The sequence below is a fragment of the Athene cunicularia genome (genome assembly GCF_003259725.1).
Source record: "Athene cunicularia isolate RWA chromosome 4 unlocalized genomic scaffold, athCun1 chr4_part1, whole genome shotgun sequence".
Taxonomy (NCBI): domain Eukaryota; kingdom Metazoa; phylum Chordata; class Aves; order Strigiformes; family Strigidae; genus Athene; species Athene cunicularia.
Genome location: NW_020799098.1, coordinates 15,584,563 through 15,597,474, shown reverse-complemented (window position 1 = coordinate 15,597,474; position 12,912 = coordinate 15,584,563). Strand labels below are relative to the sequence as shown.

At 36.2% G+C, this 12,912-nt stretch overlaps 1 protein-coding gene across 1 annotated transcript in view; it reads right to left on the bottom strand.

Moving 5' to 3' along the window:
* The window catches only part of CPEB2 (cytoplasmic polyadenylation element binding protein 2), a 50,723-nt gene extending 37,934 nt beyond the window's left edge, over positions 1-12,789 (bottom strand). The window contains exons 1-3 of the mRNA XM_026846929.1: positions 12,751-12,789; positions 12,579-12,677; positions 10,363-10,641 (exon numbers count right to left, since the gene is read on the bottom strand). Of these exons, the coding sequence (XP_026702730.1) occupies positions 10,363-10,641; positions 12,579-12,677; positions 12,751-12,789 (417 nt within the window). The remainder of the gene's footprint in view (positions 1-10,362; positions 10,642-12,578; positions 12,678-12,750) is intronic.
* Positions 12,790-12,912: the final 123 nt, after the last annotated feature.

The window sequence follows — 12,912 nt, the reverse complement described above, 5'->3', positions numbered from 1 at the left end:
TATTAACAGTAAGTTCAATAGCATTCAACTATAAAACTAGAGATGCACTGTGAAGAACTATTCTGCGTTTGCATTTTGATAGCCCGTTTCCTTCAGAAGAACTGCTTCAATCAGTTCTAGTGATCCTCAGCAGTTAGGCATTAGACTGCTTAATGAAGGAGACTAATGTCTGTAAGACCTCAATTTCATTTCATGCAGAAGTTAAATAGTAAGTAAGGTGGGGAACTACAGGACAAGGACAGTCACCTCACATGAAAGAAAGCATTTTCTTGGTGTCTAAGTAGCTCACATGGGCCCTCAGCCCTCTGCTAGGACTGCACTTCGTGGCTTCTGGGTAATAAAGGAGACCCTTTACATACAAAGACTTAAGTTACAAATGGTCAGCATTAAATGTTTCAAGGTTGGAAAATTAAACTATAAAAAGAAAACGTCACAAAGCTTACTAATAGATTATCAGCCTCACAGAGAACAATTTTTTGCACATGAAGAGTTACCATAATGTCTTACAAATATTTTCACTGAAGGTAATAAATTATAATAAATCGTAAATGTTTTCACTGATTATATGCTCAACTAAGACATTTTCTCTCATGTTTTCTAATACATCCAAGTTAAAGACGCAGAAAAAAGATGACTTCTAACACCATTGGTCTTTCTAAGATACCTTCAGAGACTGAAAATAGTTTGCATAAAACCTTAATCTGTTCTACTCGCAAGGCTTCTGGCTGGACTGTATATTGCACTTAAAGGAATCCTGTAATCATGCCCTAATTTTACTATTGTCTTCCTTCTGGTTGCACTGTAGTAACTGAAGAGAGTAGGATGAAATACACCACTCACATCGCATGACTATTAAAATTCACTAAGGATGCAGCCATCTACTGAGTGCATATATAATGGGGAGAGAAGGTATCTGACCCACACACTGGCTGTGACTTCCCATGACAGTTCAACAGAACACAGACTAATTTCAAACTACATCCCTCAGCAAGCGGGTATGCTTCATGGTTGGGGAGTGAAAAAGCAGGCTTTGAAGTAGAGGTCTTCTATGAGTCAGAGACCGTGACTTATCAACAGATTTACAAAACAAGCCATGATGAAACTAAGATTTTATTTTTGTCTTTGTTAGGAAGTTCAGTCAATACAACATTGGGATGATGCGGGAGAAGCCTTTTTTTTTCCAGTTTGCTCTTTCTCAAACAACTGTGAAGAGTAATGGCTTCCTGTTGGGTAAGCAATGCGCTATGTTCATTTGACCGGATCCTTTATTTTCTTTTGGAAGCTCTTAGATAATTTTAATGATAAATTTAAAAAGTCGGTTGCTCTTGTCTCCTGCCACTGACACTTTGTGAGGTGATCTTCAACTGGTTTGAGTGCCAACAAGTCACCGGTACTCTTTTAGTTCACTGCAGCCTTATTTTGGGAGTGGTTGGCTTTTGTTCAGCTCTCTAGCTGTCCTGAGAAGCAGCAGAATGAATGAAATGGAAGTGACTAATCTGCTTCCATACCCTTGCAGGTTTGTTTCTCAATAGTACAATGAAAAGAACCTGCTTACCATAGCAAATTTGCTTTATATAGAAGGTGTGAGCAGTGACAGTGCTGGATCTGTTCCCTATTGTACCCTAGAATTCAGGACTTTTAATGAAGCCTTAAATTCAGCTGAAGTCAGTACTTGGTAGTAAGTGCTCTTAAAAATCACTGCTGAATAAACTGAAAACATGCTTTGCTACCTCTGTAGCTGATAGGGTAAAAGAACTAGCATTGGTAAAAACTAGACTGAACTGTATGTATGACACTATCTTTGTTACAGGCTCACTCAATAGAATCCTATTTATTTTTTGATCATCACTATATACATATATGTTGAGATAAGACATGACTATCTGGCAAATGGTCACTACTGCAAACTTAACTTTGCTCTGGAGAGCAGAAGCCTGCAAGAAAGGGCTCTATCATTGTTAATTCCTAAAACTGGCTCACTTGGTCATAGATCTCACAGAGAAATGGAAAAGTAGAACATACAACATGTTTGTGATTCATTTGTAAATTGCTCCACGGGCTGACATTGTGCAATGATTGTAACTTCACCCTTCTATCCTTCTGTTTTACAAGTTCTGTGTATCCAAAGTGAAAGGTCTTGTTCTGCTGGAAGCAGAAGAAAAACTTTTCCCATTCTCTTTACACCTTAGAAAGTTCATGTATATAAAGCTTAAAAAAGAGGTTTGTTTCTTCGAAATGTATTACTTTCTGGCAGTGGAAACAAGTAATAGGCATGCACCATACAATATAAAACTGTTAATACACTAGACTAAAGCAGTATTTAAAATATGGGAACTCTATTCTGCTATTTTACTACCCACATCACATTAGCCACTTTTGAGTTTGGGTAGTATCCTGGTAACCAGTGCTTCAAACTTTTAACATCTATTCCAGTTAACACTGATGAATTCGGTACTATAAGCATTATCTGAAATGTAACTATCTCAAAAGGACTAAGTCATGCTTTGGGTACAAGGTTCTTTGTCAACCTTCATGCAACTAGGCTTCATAATGCTAAAACACTGCTTTGTTCTTCCCAAATATGTACTTCATATCTTTAAAGAGCACAGTTATCATCTATGCAAATATGAAGCATTCATTTCAAATCAGAACTTAAAAGTATTTCAATAATGTAGGTCACATCAGCAAAGATCTTCTAGAAAGTTCAGCTGCAGAAAGAAAAAAAATCCCCAACAGTTTCAAAGGGGAGAGTTCTACGACAGTATGCGATTTTCCTTGATCTTTGGGACAAGCGTGGCAAGTACCAGGAGTGAACATGATTGTTTTAGATAGTTCTCCATGCACGTGGAAATAGTCTCAATTCTTGGGACTATCTTCAGTTTCATTATTTCAACACGGTTGATAAGCAGTTATCTTCTAAAACAACCTGGAACTACTTTTAAAACAACATGGAAAGAGTCCCAAGAATTAGAACTATTTCCCTGTTGTTTTAAAGGTAGTTTGAGGTTGGTTTAGAAGATAACTGCTTGTCAACCGTGTTGAAATAATGAAACTGAAGATAATCTGTAGTACAAAGGCACTGATACATAAGCATGTATGTTAATACAAGTTTTGTATCATCCTGACTCCAAAAGCCCCTTTTGTCAAGGCTAAATTCCTGCAAAATATTTTGCATTTCCCTCACCTCTGTCTCATCAGTACTGTGCTAAGAAGTAAGTGAACTATTGCTGTATGAGAAGGTCCCTCTCTCAGTGGAATGTCACAACATAATGCTAGTTTTTACCCCAGAGCCAATAGTTAACTTCTCCCAAGCACCACAAAATCTCACACTAGCTTTTTACTTCTTTTTAACTGTATAAACATTTGAATCCTGTTTGATCTACCTCTGCACTACCAGAATCACAACTGCATTCATACACAGCAGAATTGGGTTTGGTATAATTGCCTACAGATTCAGAGGTATCCTGTCACCTCAACTTAAAAGTTAAGATTATGTGACATCTATAGAAAAGTGGTGATTATTTATGAATTTTTACAAATTTACATAATATAGGAGAAGCATGAAGTATCCTACTAAAAGAATACAGTTAGTGCTAGAGGGACATTTGACAACATCATACAAAATACATCTACAGAGTACATATTTCAGAGGTACTCCCCCTACATGTCTAAATGTGGAATGAATGGGAGGAGGGCAGCTTTCTCAGAAAAGCAAGTTTCAACACTAAATTGTTGGACAAACCATTTTTCTTGGCACAATTTAGGACTTCTAAATATATCCATGCAATTTATGCAAAGCTTATCCTGCTTGAGCATTTGCAGAAGCTCAGTTCATTCACACCTCAAAGCTTATATACTGTCATTTACGCATAAAGCTAATAGTTTTTCTCTTTGTATTTAAGAGTGAATACAATTTTGCTAATCTTTAACCACATACACTAATAACAGATGTTCATAGTTAAGATGTTCAGCAACCTTGGATTTTGGACAAATGCTTTTACTACTGATCTGTATGCTTGTAACATAGGTATTAAATTCAATCTTCAGAATATACCCCTTTACATGTCCCCTCAAATTCTAAATAAATGTAGCACTATCCAATGGGGGCTGGAAACCAAAGTCATAAAGCTTCCAGTTTCAGGTACAGTTGTAGCTGGCTGTAAAAATGACTGTAGCTTTGACCTTGCTGAATTAACTGAATTTTTAAAAACCACACTTAATAAATCTTTTTAAAAATCATTTCACAAACTAAAATGTTAACAAGTTCCATTTTTTTCACTTTAAAACTGACCCCGAAATACAAATGTGTTCTAAGACTAGAAAGTGACAGCTGATTTCATAATAAAGTATTCAGGCTTTTAAAAGTAAATATAGTATTCAGTGTTGATATTAGCAGTAATAACCTAACAATTAGGTACAGTATATATTCTAAAATATCATCTTTGGTAGCATCTAAACTTCAAGTCATTGTCATTTTAGTGAAAATACACTATAAACATAAGCCCCTTGTTGAAATAATAAATAGTGTAAATGAAAAATTTAGTATGAAAACCTATGACAACCACAATTTTAGCTCTGTAAAAAAAGCAAGGAAGAGGGCTTAAAGTAGACTTATGAAACTGCTTGGTTATTTTCCATGGTGTCATTAGTGGTAAAGATGCACTATATATCTGGTAGACAGCTGTGAATGGTCAACCTGATGACAAAAGCATTTTAAAGTTAGAATGACACAATCAGCTATGTAAGCTAGCTAAATTGAACCTAAAATGCACCAAGAACAGGTCTTGTGGCAAAGACACATCTACTTCCCAACTACATAAGCATTTAAAAACAAATAAAAAAATCTCAACAGCACATACTGTGTATCCAGAGTGCAGTACTTCAGCTCAAGGAATGTACATTCATAAACTGGAAACAAACCAGACATTATGGAGATGATTAAAGGCTTGGCAAGATTAGATTTATGAGGCAAATCTTAGAAAATTTGTGTATTAATAGCTTCAACAAAATAACTAAAGGAACAATTAGACATTTGAAGGGGAAGTCGTTATTCAAGATCTGGGTTCTTCTGGGAGTTTTGTTGGGGGGTTTTTTGGGTGGGGTTTGTTTCTTTAGTTTGGGGGTTTCAGTATGTTTGTTTGGTTTTGTTTTGTTTTGAACCTCTCCACTCCCCCATCTAGAAATACCTATACAGCCTTGAGTACTTAAATGCAAATACATCAGACCATACAGTAAATATACTGTGGGATAGGTCTTAGCTGAGAACATATTAGTTTTTACTTAGAGAACAATCATGCTTTAGCAGACAGAATGAGGTGAGATATGCTACTTAGCATATATATATATATATATATATATATCTATATATCTATATCTCATGGCTGCTAAATATTTTGTTGAATTTCCTCAATTCCAATTTTGACTTGCATTAATAGAATGAGGTGTGTAACTGAAGCAAATTTTAACAGTAGAAGAGAATTATTAGTTCACAAGAAGTCATAAAAACATTGCAGGAAAAGGTCTTGATCCTGAAGTTAGAAGTATGGCAATGGATCGTTTTCTCCAGCTAGAGATATCCCCAGTCTGGTCCTCAGACACAAATATCTGGTTTTGTATGTTATTTAATCAGTCCCTGGTAATCAATCTACTTCATTAAAAATCCTAGAGACACTGTTCTGTTTCAAGTATTGCCTTAGTAAAAATATACTGGTAAAGACTGGCTTACAAATCAGTGCTTGGACAATTACACTAGTCTGAAGACTAAGGCAATTCAGCAGCTAGATACCCCAAATGCCTTCAAGTTTAACATGAGCTGCCAAACTCTCAGCACTTCTGAAGCAACAGGCCACCTATTTAGGAGTCTAAATACGGCATTAAGAACCCAATTTTAGCAACTTGCTCTTCATCTAATATTCACTGGTATGTGTATCATCCAGATTAGCTATTTAAATTTTTAAAGTACATTTCTCAAACTGTACTAAAATTGTCATACTGAAAATCTGAAATCCTTCAAATGGAAGTGATCGTAAGACAGAAGCAATATGACAATAATATCTAAAGCTAACACCTGTTGTGACATACAATCTTAAAACTTATTTTACTTTGCAGGTGTTTTGTTTTCTTTGAAAACTTTAGCCCATTTCAAAAAATAAATAGAAAAAAATCTGCATTTGTGAGAGATGTTGCCTTACCATACAAATCCCTATCTGGAAAGCTATATTCAAACGTAGATTAATAAAGCTCAGCTTCCAGGACCATGAATATTGCACGTACTGTTTGTTTGAACAGGAAGGACAAATCAAGGTGAAAAACACCCGTACATACAGTGTATTTCTTAACTCAAAAGAGACACAGCAACTAATTCCTATTTATAGAGCACAGTGTTTTTAATACAATTAAAATAGTTAAAACACTGAAGTATGTAACAGTGAGGTGTATTATTAAAGTCTATATAATAGGTTTTAGTAAGCAGATTTGCAAGATATTAAGAAACGTTAAGCTTGCAATCAAAACAGGGTTAGCAGACACTGCAATTCTTTAGAAAAATTTTAGAAATGGTTAATTATTTTCCTCATCCAAGGAGCATAAAAAAATGAATTTAAAACCCACTGATTTTTGTGCTTGTACTTTGGCCACAGAAATGCCTGAAGCATGTGTTTTTGGGAAAAAAACAAAACAGTATCTCGGGTTAGAAATATATTTGTAGCTTTGCATCCTCTATGAATTTTTTTTGGCACTTCAGATCAGGGAATAGGAGAGCATATTCACATTGTCTAACTTCTTGACATGCAATGTAAGTGCATAAACTGGAATCCTAGGGGCTGTTGTAAGGTCAGTGGTACCAAATAGGTTCTTCCAGAGAATTAGATTATCTAAATAAAGAGCCTAGATTCTCTCTAAGGAGAGAGAAATAGGCTCCTCAATTAAATGCTTAAGTTATATAGTGTGAATACCTGACAAGGTTTCTAATTGTTCCTTAATGATTCCAGTACAAGGCAACAATCCTTTCCCTATATGAAGTACCTATAATGGTGCAAGCAGTGTGGCAGAACTTAAACTTGGAAACATAATTTTGTCCGTGAAAGAACTTTAATTGATAAAGTTCGTGTTATCTTAAAAACCCGAGGGAGAAAAAAAAAAGCATCTTACTGTGAGTCACACAAGAAAAACTTGGCTATTGACTTAATTTGCTCATGTTTAAATCAGTGTTGCTATGATGTTTAACTACTTTTATTTAAAAACAAACCAAAAACTCTTCAACTTTGACAAATTCCTGAGAGATGCCCTTCATAACTGCTGTAAGTAAAAGCAGCTTTACTGTAACAAACGTGGCCACTGTAAATTCAACTTCACATGGGATATGTTTCAGTTTTAACTAAGTACAGAAAATCTGCTTTCATTAAGTAATACACCTAACTACTTATTCAGTTATCAGTAATGACATTCATTGTCACTGGTATATTAGTTTACAGGCAAGAAACATTATTTTCATAAGAACTGATGACAGTTCTATACTGGGACCATCATTCCATGGAAACACCAGAGAATAAAGAAGTTTCGTGGAAGGGAAAAGCTTTGAATTTGTATACAATTTCTGTATGGCTTGTTTGCATCAGGTACATGTTTCACAGAAACTGGATGAGCAGCTGACACTGTTGAATACATTCAGACTTAGCAAAACACATACAGCATTTGAAAAAACGGTATCAGAACATTAATAATCTACAGAAAGTTAGACAGTGAGGACACAGGCTTTTCTAAGTTTGAGCTCGCTGAAGTTCAGAGGAGAGGTGCATTTTGCCACGCAAAATGATTACTGCAGTTAAAGATGTGTGATCATGCAGAAAAATATTCTGCAAGACTGGGAATGATACCGTATGCATTCAATGCGCATGCTAAGATGTGTTTCGCTCTGTGGAAGCTCGGAATAGGCAACTTCTACTTTCGTGCAAGGCCTTCCAAATGACACAAAATTCAATTACTGCTATTTTTGAGTACCTTCTGAAATTGCTACTGTATCTTTAAGAATCCTCAATCTAAATACCTCAGCCTTTTATGGAAGGAGACAAGCACAGTACAAATTAACAAGATGGGTGTTTGACAGCATCGCAATTGCCAACACAAGTCCTGATGAAAAGAAGCACAAGCTCCAAGCTCTATTTAACTTTCTCATTATGACTTGCAAAATGTAACAGTCATCACAAAGAATTAACCATATAACAATAGTATAACAACTGAAAAATAAGAGCACGATTTCAGTGTAGGAAGGTAATTTATGGAAACATCTAGTATTTCCACAATAGCAGCAGGTAACACTGCAACCAAAGACGATTATTTTTACTGTGTTCTGCAACTATCACTTTATACATGTAAGGGAGATTTAAGCATAGATAGATCTATAGCATAAATATAGCCAGACAGGTCTATCTCATTGGTGGGTCTGATGCTCACAAGTAAGGCCAACAACCATTAAATGTGCCCAACATTCTCTCTTTGACACTATCTCTTCAGAAGAAGAGCCAAACAACAAGACCGCTGAAATGGAAACAGTAATGTTATTTATAATAAAGTTAAATTGCAAGAATTTTTCTACCCTACTAGAAATTATTTAGATTATAGTTTGAATGCACAAGACTTTTGTTTAGACACAAATTCATCTATATTAGATGACTGCTGTAGAAGCTTTTGAAAGTTCAAAGTAATAGTCATACTGACTTGTAAGGCATGTTGAATGAGTAAATATATTCATAACTTGTGCTTAGCTGCATATGAATTCTAAAGTATACGTCACTGCAGTTTCAACATATGACAGCATTAATATTTTTAACCCTGTTCCTTGGGCTAACATCTTTGAGAGACATCTCAGTGTTTACTTTCAACTATTCTTGGAGCCCACAAAGTATTATCTATCTATAATCCATTTTCCTTAACAGATCAGGTTGAATACATAAAGAATGGCACCTTTTTTTCCCCCCACCTTTCCACCCACACTAAAATTATTCGACCATGATATTCCAGCTAGTAAGGATACTTAATTGAACAGGTCTTCACTGTATAGACAAATCCTCTTAAGTTTTCAGGCCCAATGCATACACTTGGAGCAAAGTTTAGGTTATGTCCAAAAGTCACCATTAGGCTCAAGAATATTTCAAGTATCAAGAGCTCACCTGGATAGTCAGGACATGGCTGCTTGTGCCAAATGGAACCCCACTAGCAAAATGGTAAGAAAAGTAGGGACTCTAGTGGGAAATGTGGTCCCAGGGAGCACCCTTTTGCCATTATTGCAGCTACATAAAGATTAGCTTGCTAACTGATGCAAATACAGCTGTGCAAATCCAAATATGATCACAATTATGACAAATGAAACTCTAGATTACCCTGCGTAAAACCTAGAAATCCCAACTATAATGGCTTTATGCTCCACATAAAGATGCAAGTTATTTTCTCTGCATATTATCTTTTTTACTTTTGCTGGAATACAGTAGCTCAGTGTGAGGCAAAAAACGAAGCTGACACAGGTGTAACCAAACTTCAAGAATGTACAGAATTAATGGAATAATCTGCTTTCTATTTTAAAACGCATAATTTCTAAAATAAGTTGCCCAAGGTTTTTTTTTTGTCACAAAAACACTCATGCAAAAACTACAAATTGTTAGAATGACAACTGAGATTGGGATCCAAAATAAAGGTCTGTGCTAACAAGGTGTTATGACTAAATAAATATAGGCAGGAACAGGAAAAAACATTTTACCAACAGGTAACTGAGGCTAGAGTTAAGTAACATTCCTGAAGTCACATAAGACATCACTCATAAAATTCAGGAGGTGAAACCAGATCTTTAGTTCTAAGACACATTCTCCTGTTTAAGTTCCAAGTCACAGGGCTTCCAGCCAAAAGATAACATAAAATTTGCTAGAATTTGAAGGAAAAGAAAAAAATCTCACTAACATGCAAAGCCTAGAATACCTGTAAAATGATGAACATGACAAAGACTCAGAGCCATCTACAAAAGGAAGATGACCTATGTACAAGGACAAGCGAACAAAAAAAATCCTTAGTTTTAAAGGGATATATAAGAATACGAGCGTTACTATAGGCAGAAAATGCTTGCTGGATTAACCATATTTTGCTCTATTGCTGTTAGTGGCTACAGTTCTATCTTTCTTGACAGTCAATATTCTTAACTGTGAGAATTATATATTACTGAATACACTGAAAATGTTGTGGTTAGTTGCAATATAGAAATAAGCAATTTTCAAACCAAGTATCAGGGCTATATCCCCTGTTTAATTCTCCTTTAAAAGGAATCAAGCCAAAATGCTATACAAGACTATGAACACACCAGTTACACACCATCCTTACCTGCAAAGGAAGGAGAGTATTACTGTTGTTGTCAGTTCGGAAAACATTATCTTCAATCCACGATTTTGGTGTCAGTGATGGAGTGGAGCGAGTAAATTTAGGAGGAGCTATGACATTACCAGAAAACGGCTTCTTCAAAGGAGAGATCTGGTTCATAGTTCCTGGAATTCCCATGTTCCCAGTTCTACGATGGTCTCTGCCATGCATTCCTCCCCAGGATATATTTCCTGTGCTCCAGCCACTACTCTGATTGCTCCAGGGCGACTGCTTCAGAAGAGGCTAAAAAGAAAGATTGATTTATATTATTTTGAAAATACCTGAAATTTTTCTTCTTAAAAACCAACAAACCCAAAACAACCAACGACCAAGCAATCAATGCCCAGAGATTTCTATAAATCACTCTTTTCTGAAAACATGTAAATTACTGAGACAAGGAAGAAAATACAGCATCATAAAAAAAAATTGTAATCCCCATTCCTCTATGCATCCCTCAGAAAAACCCACAGTACTTGTACAAGCAATTTAGATTATAATTTCAGTAATTGGTAGCATTCTTTAAAGCTCCTGGGTGTAAAACCATGTTACAAAAGACCCTAAGACCATTTTACCATACATTACTTGATATTATATAGTGAGATCCCTGCAAAAATAATACAAGAATTTCAAAGAGGTCAATTAAAAAAATTATTATTAAAATAATTATTCTTATTCTACTAATTATTTCTACTCAGTGAGTAATATTTCACTACAGTGAGTAGAAATCTAAAAATTAAAATTCAGATGGCAGATTGAACCCCCGCCCCTAGTATTTTGAGTATCATTGTCTCAGTATTACCATATAAGAGCAAAAAGCACCGATTACTGTACAGGGAATCTGTTTGAAGGAGGTATCTTAACATTTCCACATTAAAACGCATTGTTCTGAAGACACTGCTCAAGTATTTCTGGAATAATGAACAGGACTATCTGTAGAATTCTGCAGGGTGGAATCTGGGGTTTTTTTTGAGAATTTTTTTTTCCTATTTAGACAAGGTATAAAGTACTTCTGTATCTAACAGTGCACTATATTCCTCAATATGAAAATGTAAGCAGTTTTTAGAGGGAAAATTTTTACAGGATGTCAAGTTTTTATTCCTAAACCACAACTTTTGTTAAAAAGTGACCTATAGTGGTTGTCATACTACCAAGAGGTGGACCCACTGAGCCTGACTGACAGTGAAGAACAATATTTATTTTTAGCATTCTCAAGTCTGACTCTTCTTGGAAAGGATTTTTCTCAAACATAAAAATGTGTGTGTGCATTCTAAATTCAGGTCTTTTGTGAAGTCAAAACGCAGTACTTGTATCTCTAAGCTTAGCTGCAAGCAACCTTCAGCTTGTAATTTTAATAACTTAAAAATTTAAAGCGTGTCAATATGTTATGTATTAGATAAACCAGAACTTTCTTAAGACAAAAAAATTATAATATTTCCCCCCTCTCCCCAAAAACAAAAACGCCACTAAAGCCATTTTTGGTCAAGTAATCAGGAAAACATCCTATTCTATATAATTATAGATAATTACGTTGTAGAACTTGAATGCTTTGATTGGAATTTTGGGAGAGGCAAGCACTCTATTGTGAAACAAACCTTAAGAGATAATGCCAAATGCTAACAAGCCTCTAATATTGCTAGCTATGTCGTCACGGCACTGTTTTAAGTTTCCTTACAACTTGTAACTGAGAGAAAATTCCTGTTCACCTTACTGTTGGAGAATTGTTTTGGAGTTAGTTTGAAGAGGGTTATTATAGATGTTAAGGACAACTAGCTCCTAATCACAATGCATCCAAATCAGTTCTTGGACAGGCACACTTAACATGAGATTCCAGTTCTGATAGAAATGCTTCACAAATCTGTCTCTACCAATTAAAACTGACAGGATTTAATACTAGAATGAAAGAAAAAAGATGAGGCCTATGTAACTTTGGCCTTTCATAACCAAACAAATGATCAGAGCAAGATGGCTATAATACAGGTAGTATTAATGTGGATATGCTTTTGTCCGGTTTCTTACAATTAATATTTTGTTCTAGGAGGAACGGTAAACTTCCATTTTAACACGGGATCATTATACTGCTTGATTAAAACCGGTAGCAGAACCGTGGTAACCCGAAACACGTGCTGTCTTTGGATACAAATTCAAGTAATTTCGGGCAAAACCCCTGAAAAAGCAACAACCGTAACAGCTTTCCCATCTGAATCTACTCTCGGTGGCTTGTGCCCGTCCGGCCGAGCACGCCCAAGGGTGAGAGGGCAGGCTGGAGGCTGGGGACGGGGCTTCCCGGGGAGGAGGTACCGGCTGCGCCTGCCGGAGCTGTCAGCCTCATTGTTCCGGGGACACCGCGCTCGCCACGGGCGGCAGCGGGGAGGGGGGGGCCGAGGGGGACATTTTCACGGTGAAACTCCTTATTGACACGAAAAGAAGCGTTCACCCTCTTTTAGAAGAGGGAACCCCCTCCTCTCATCCCAGAAAGGACGTCCCTGGGTAGCCGACGGCGCACGGAGGAGAGCC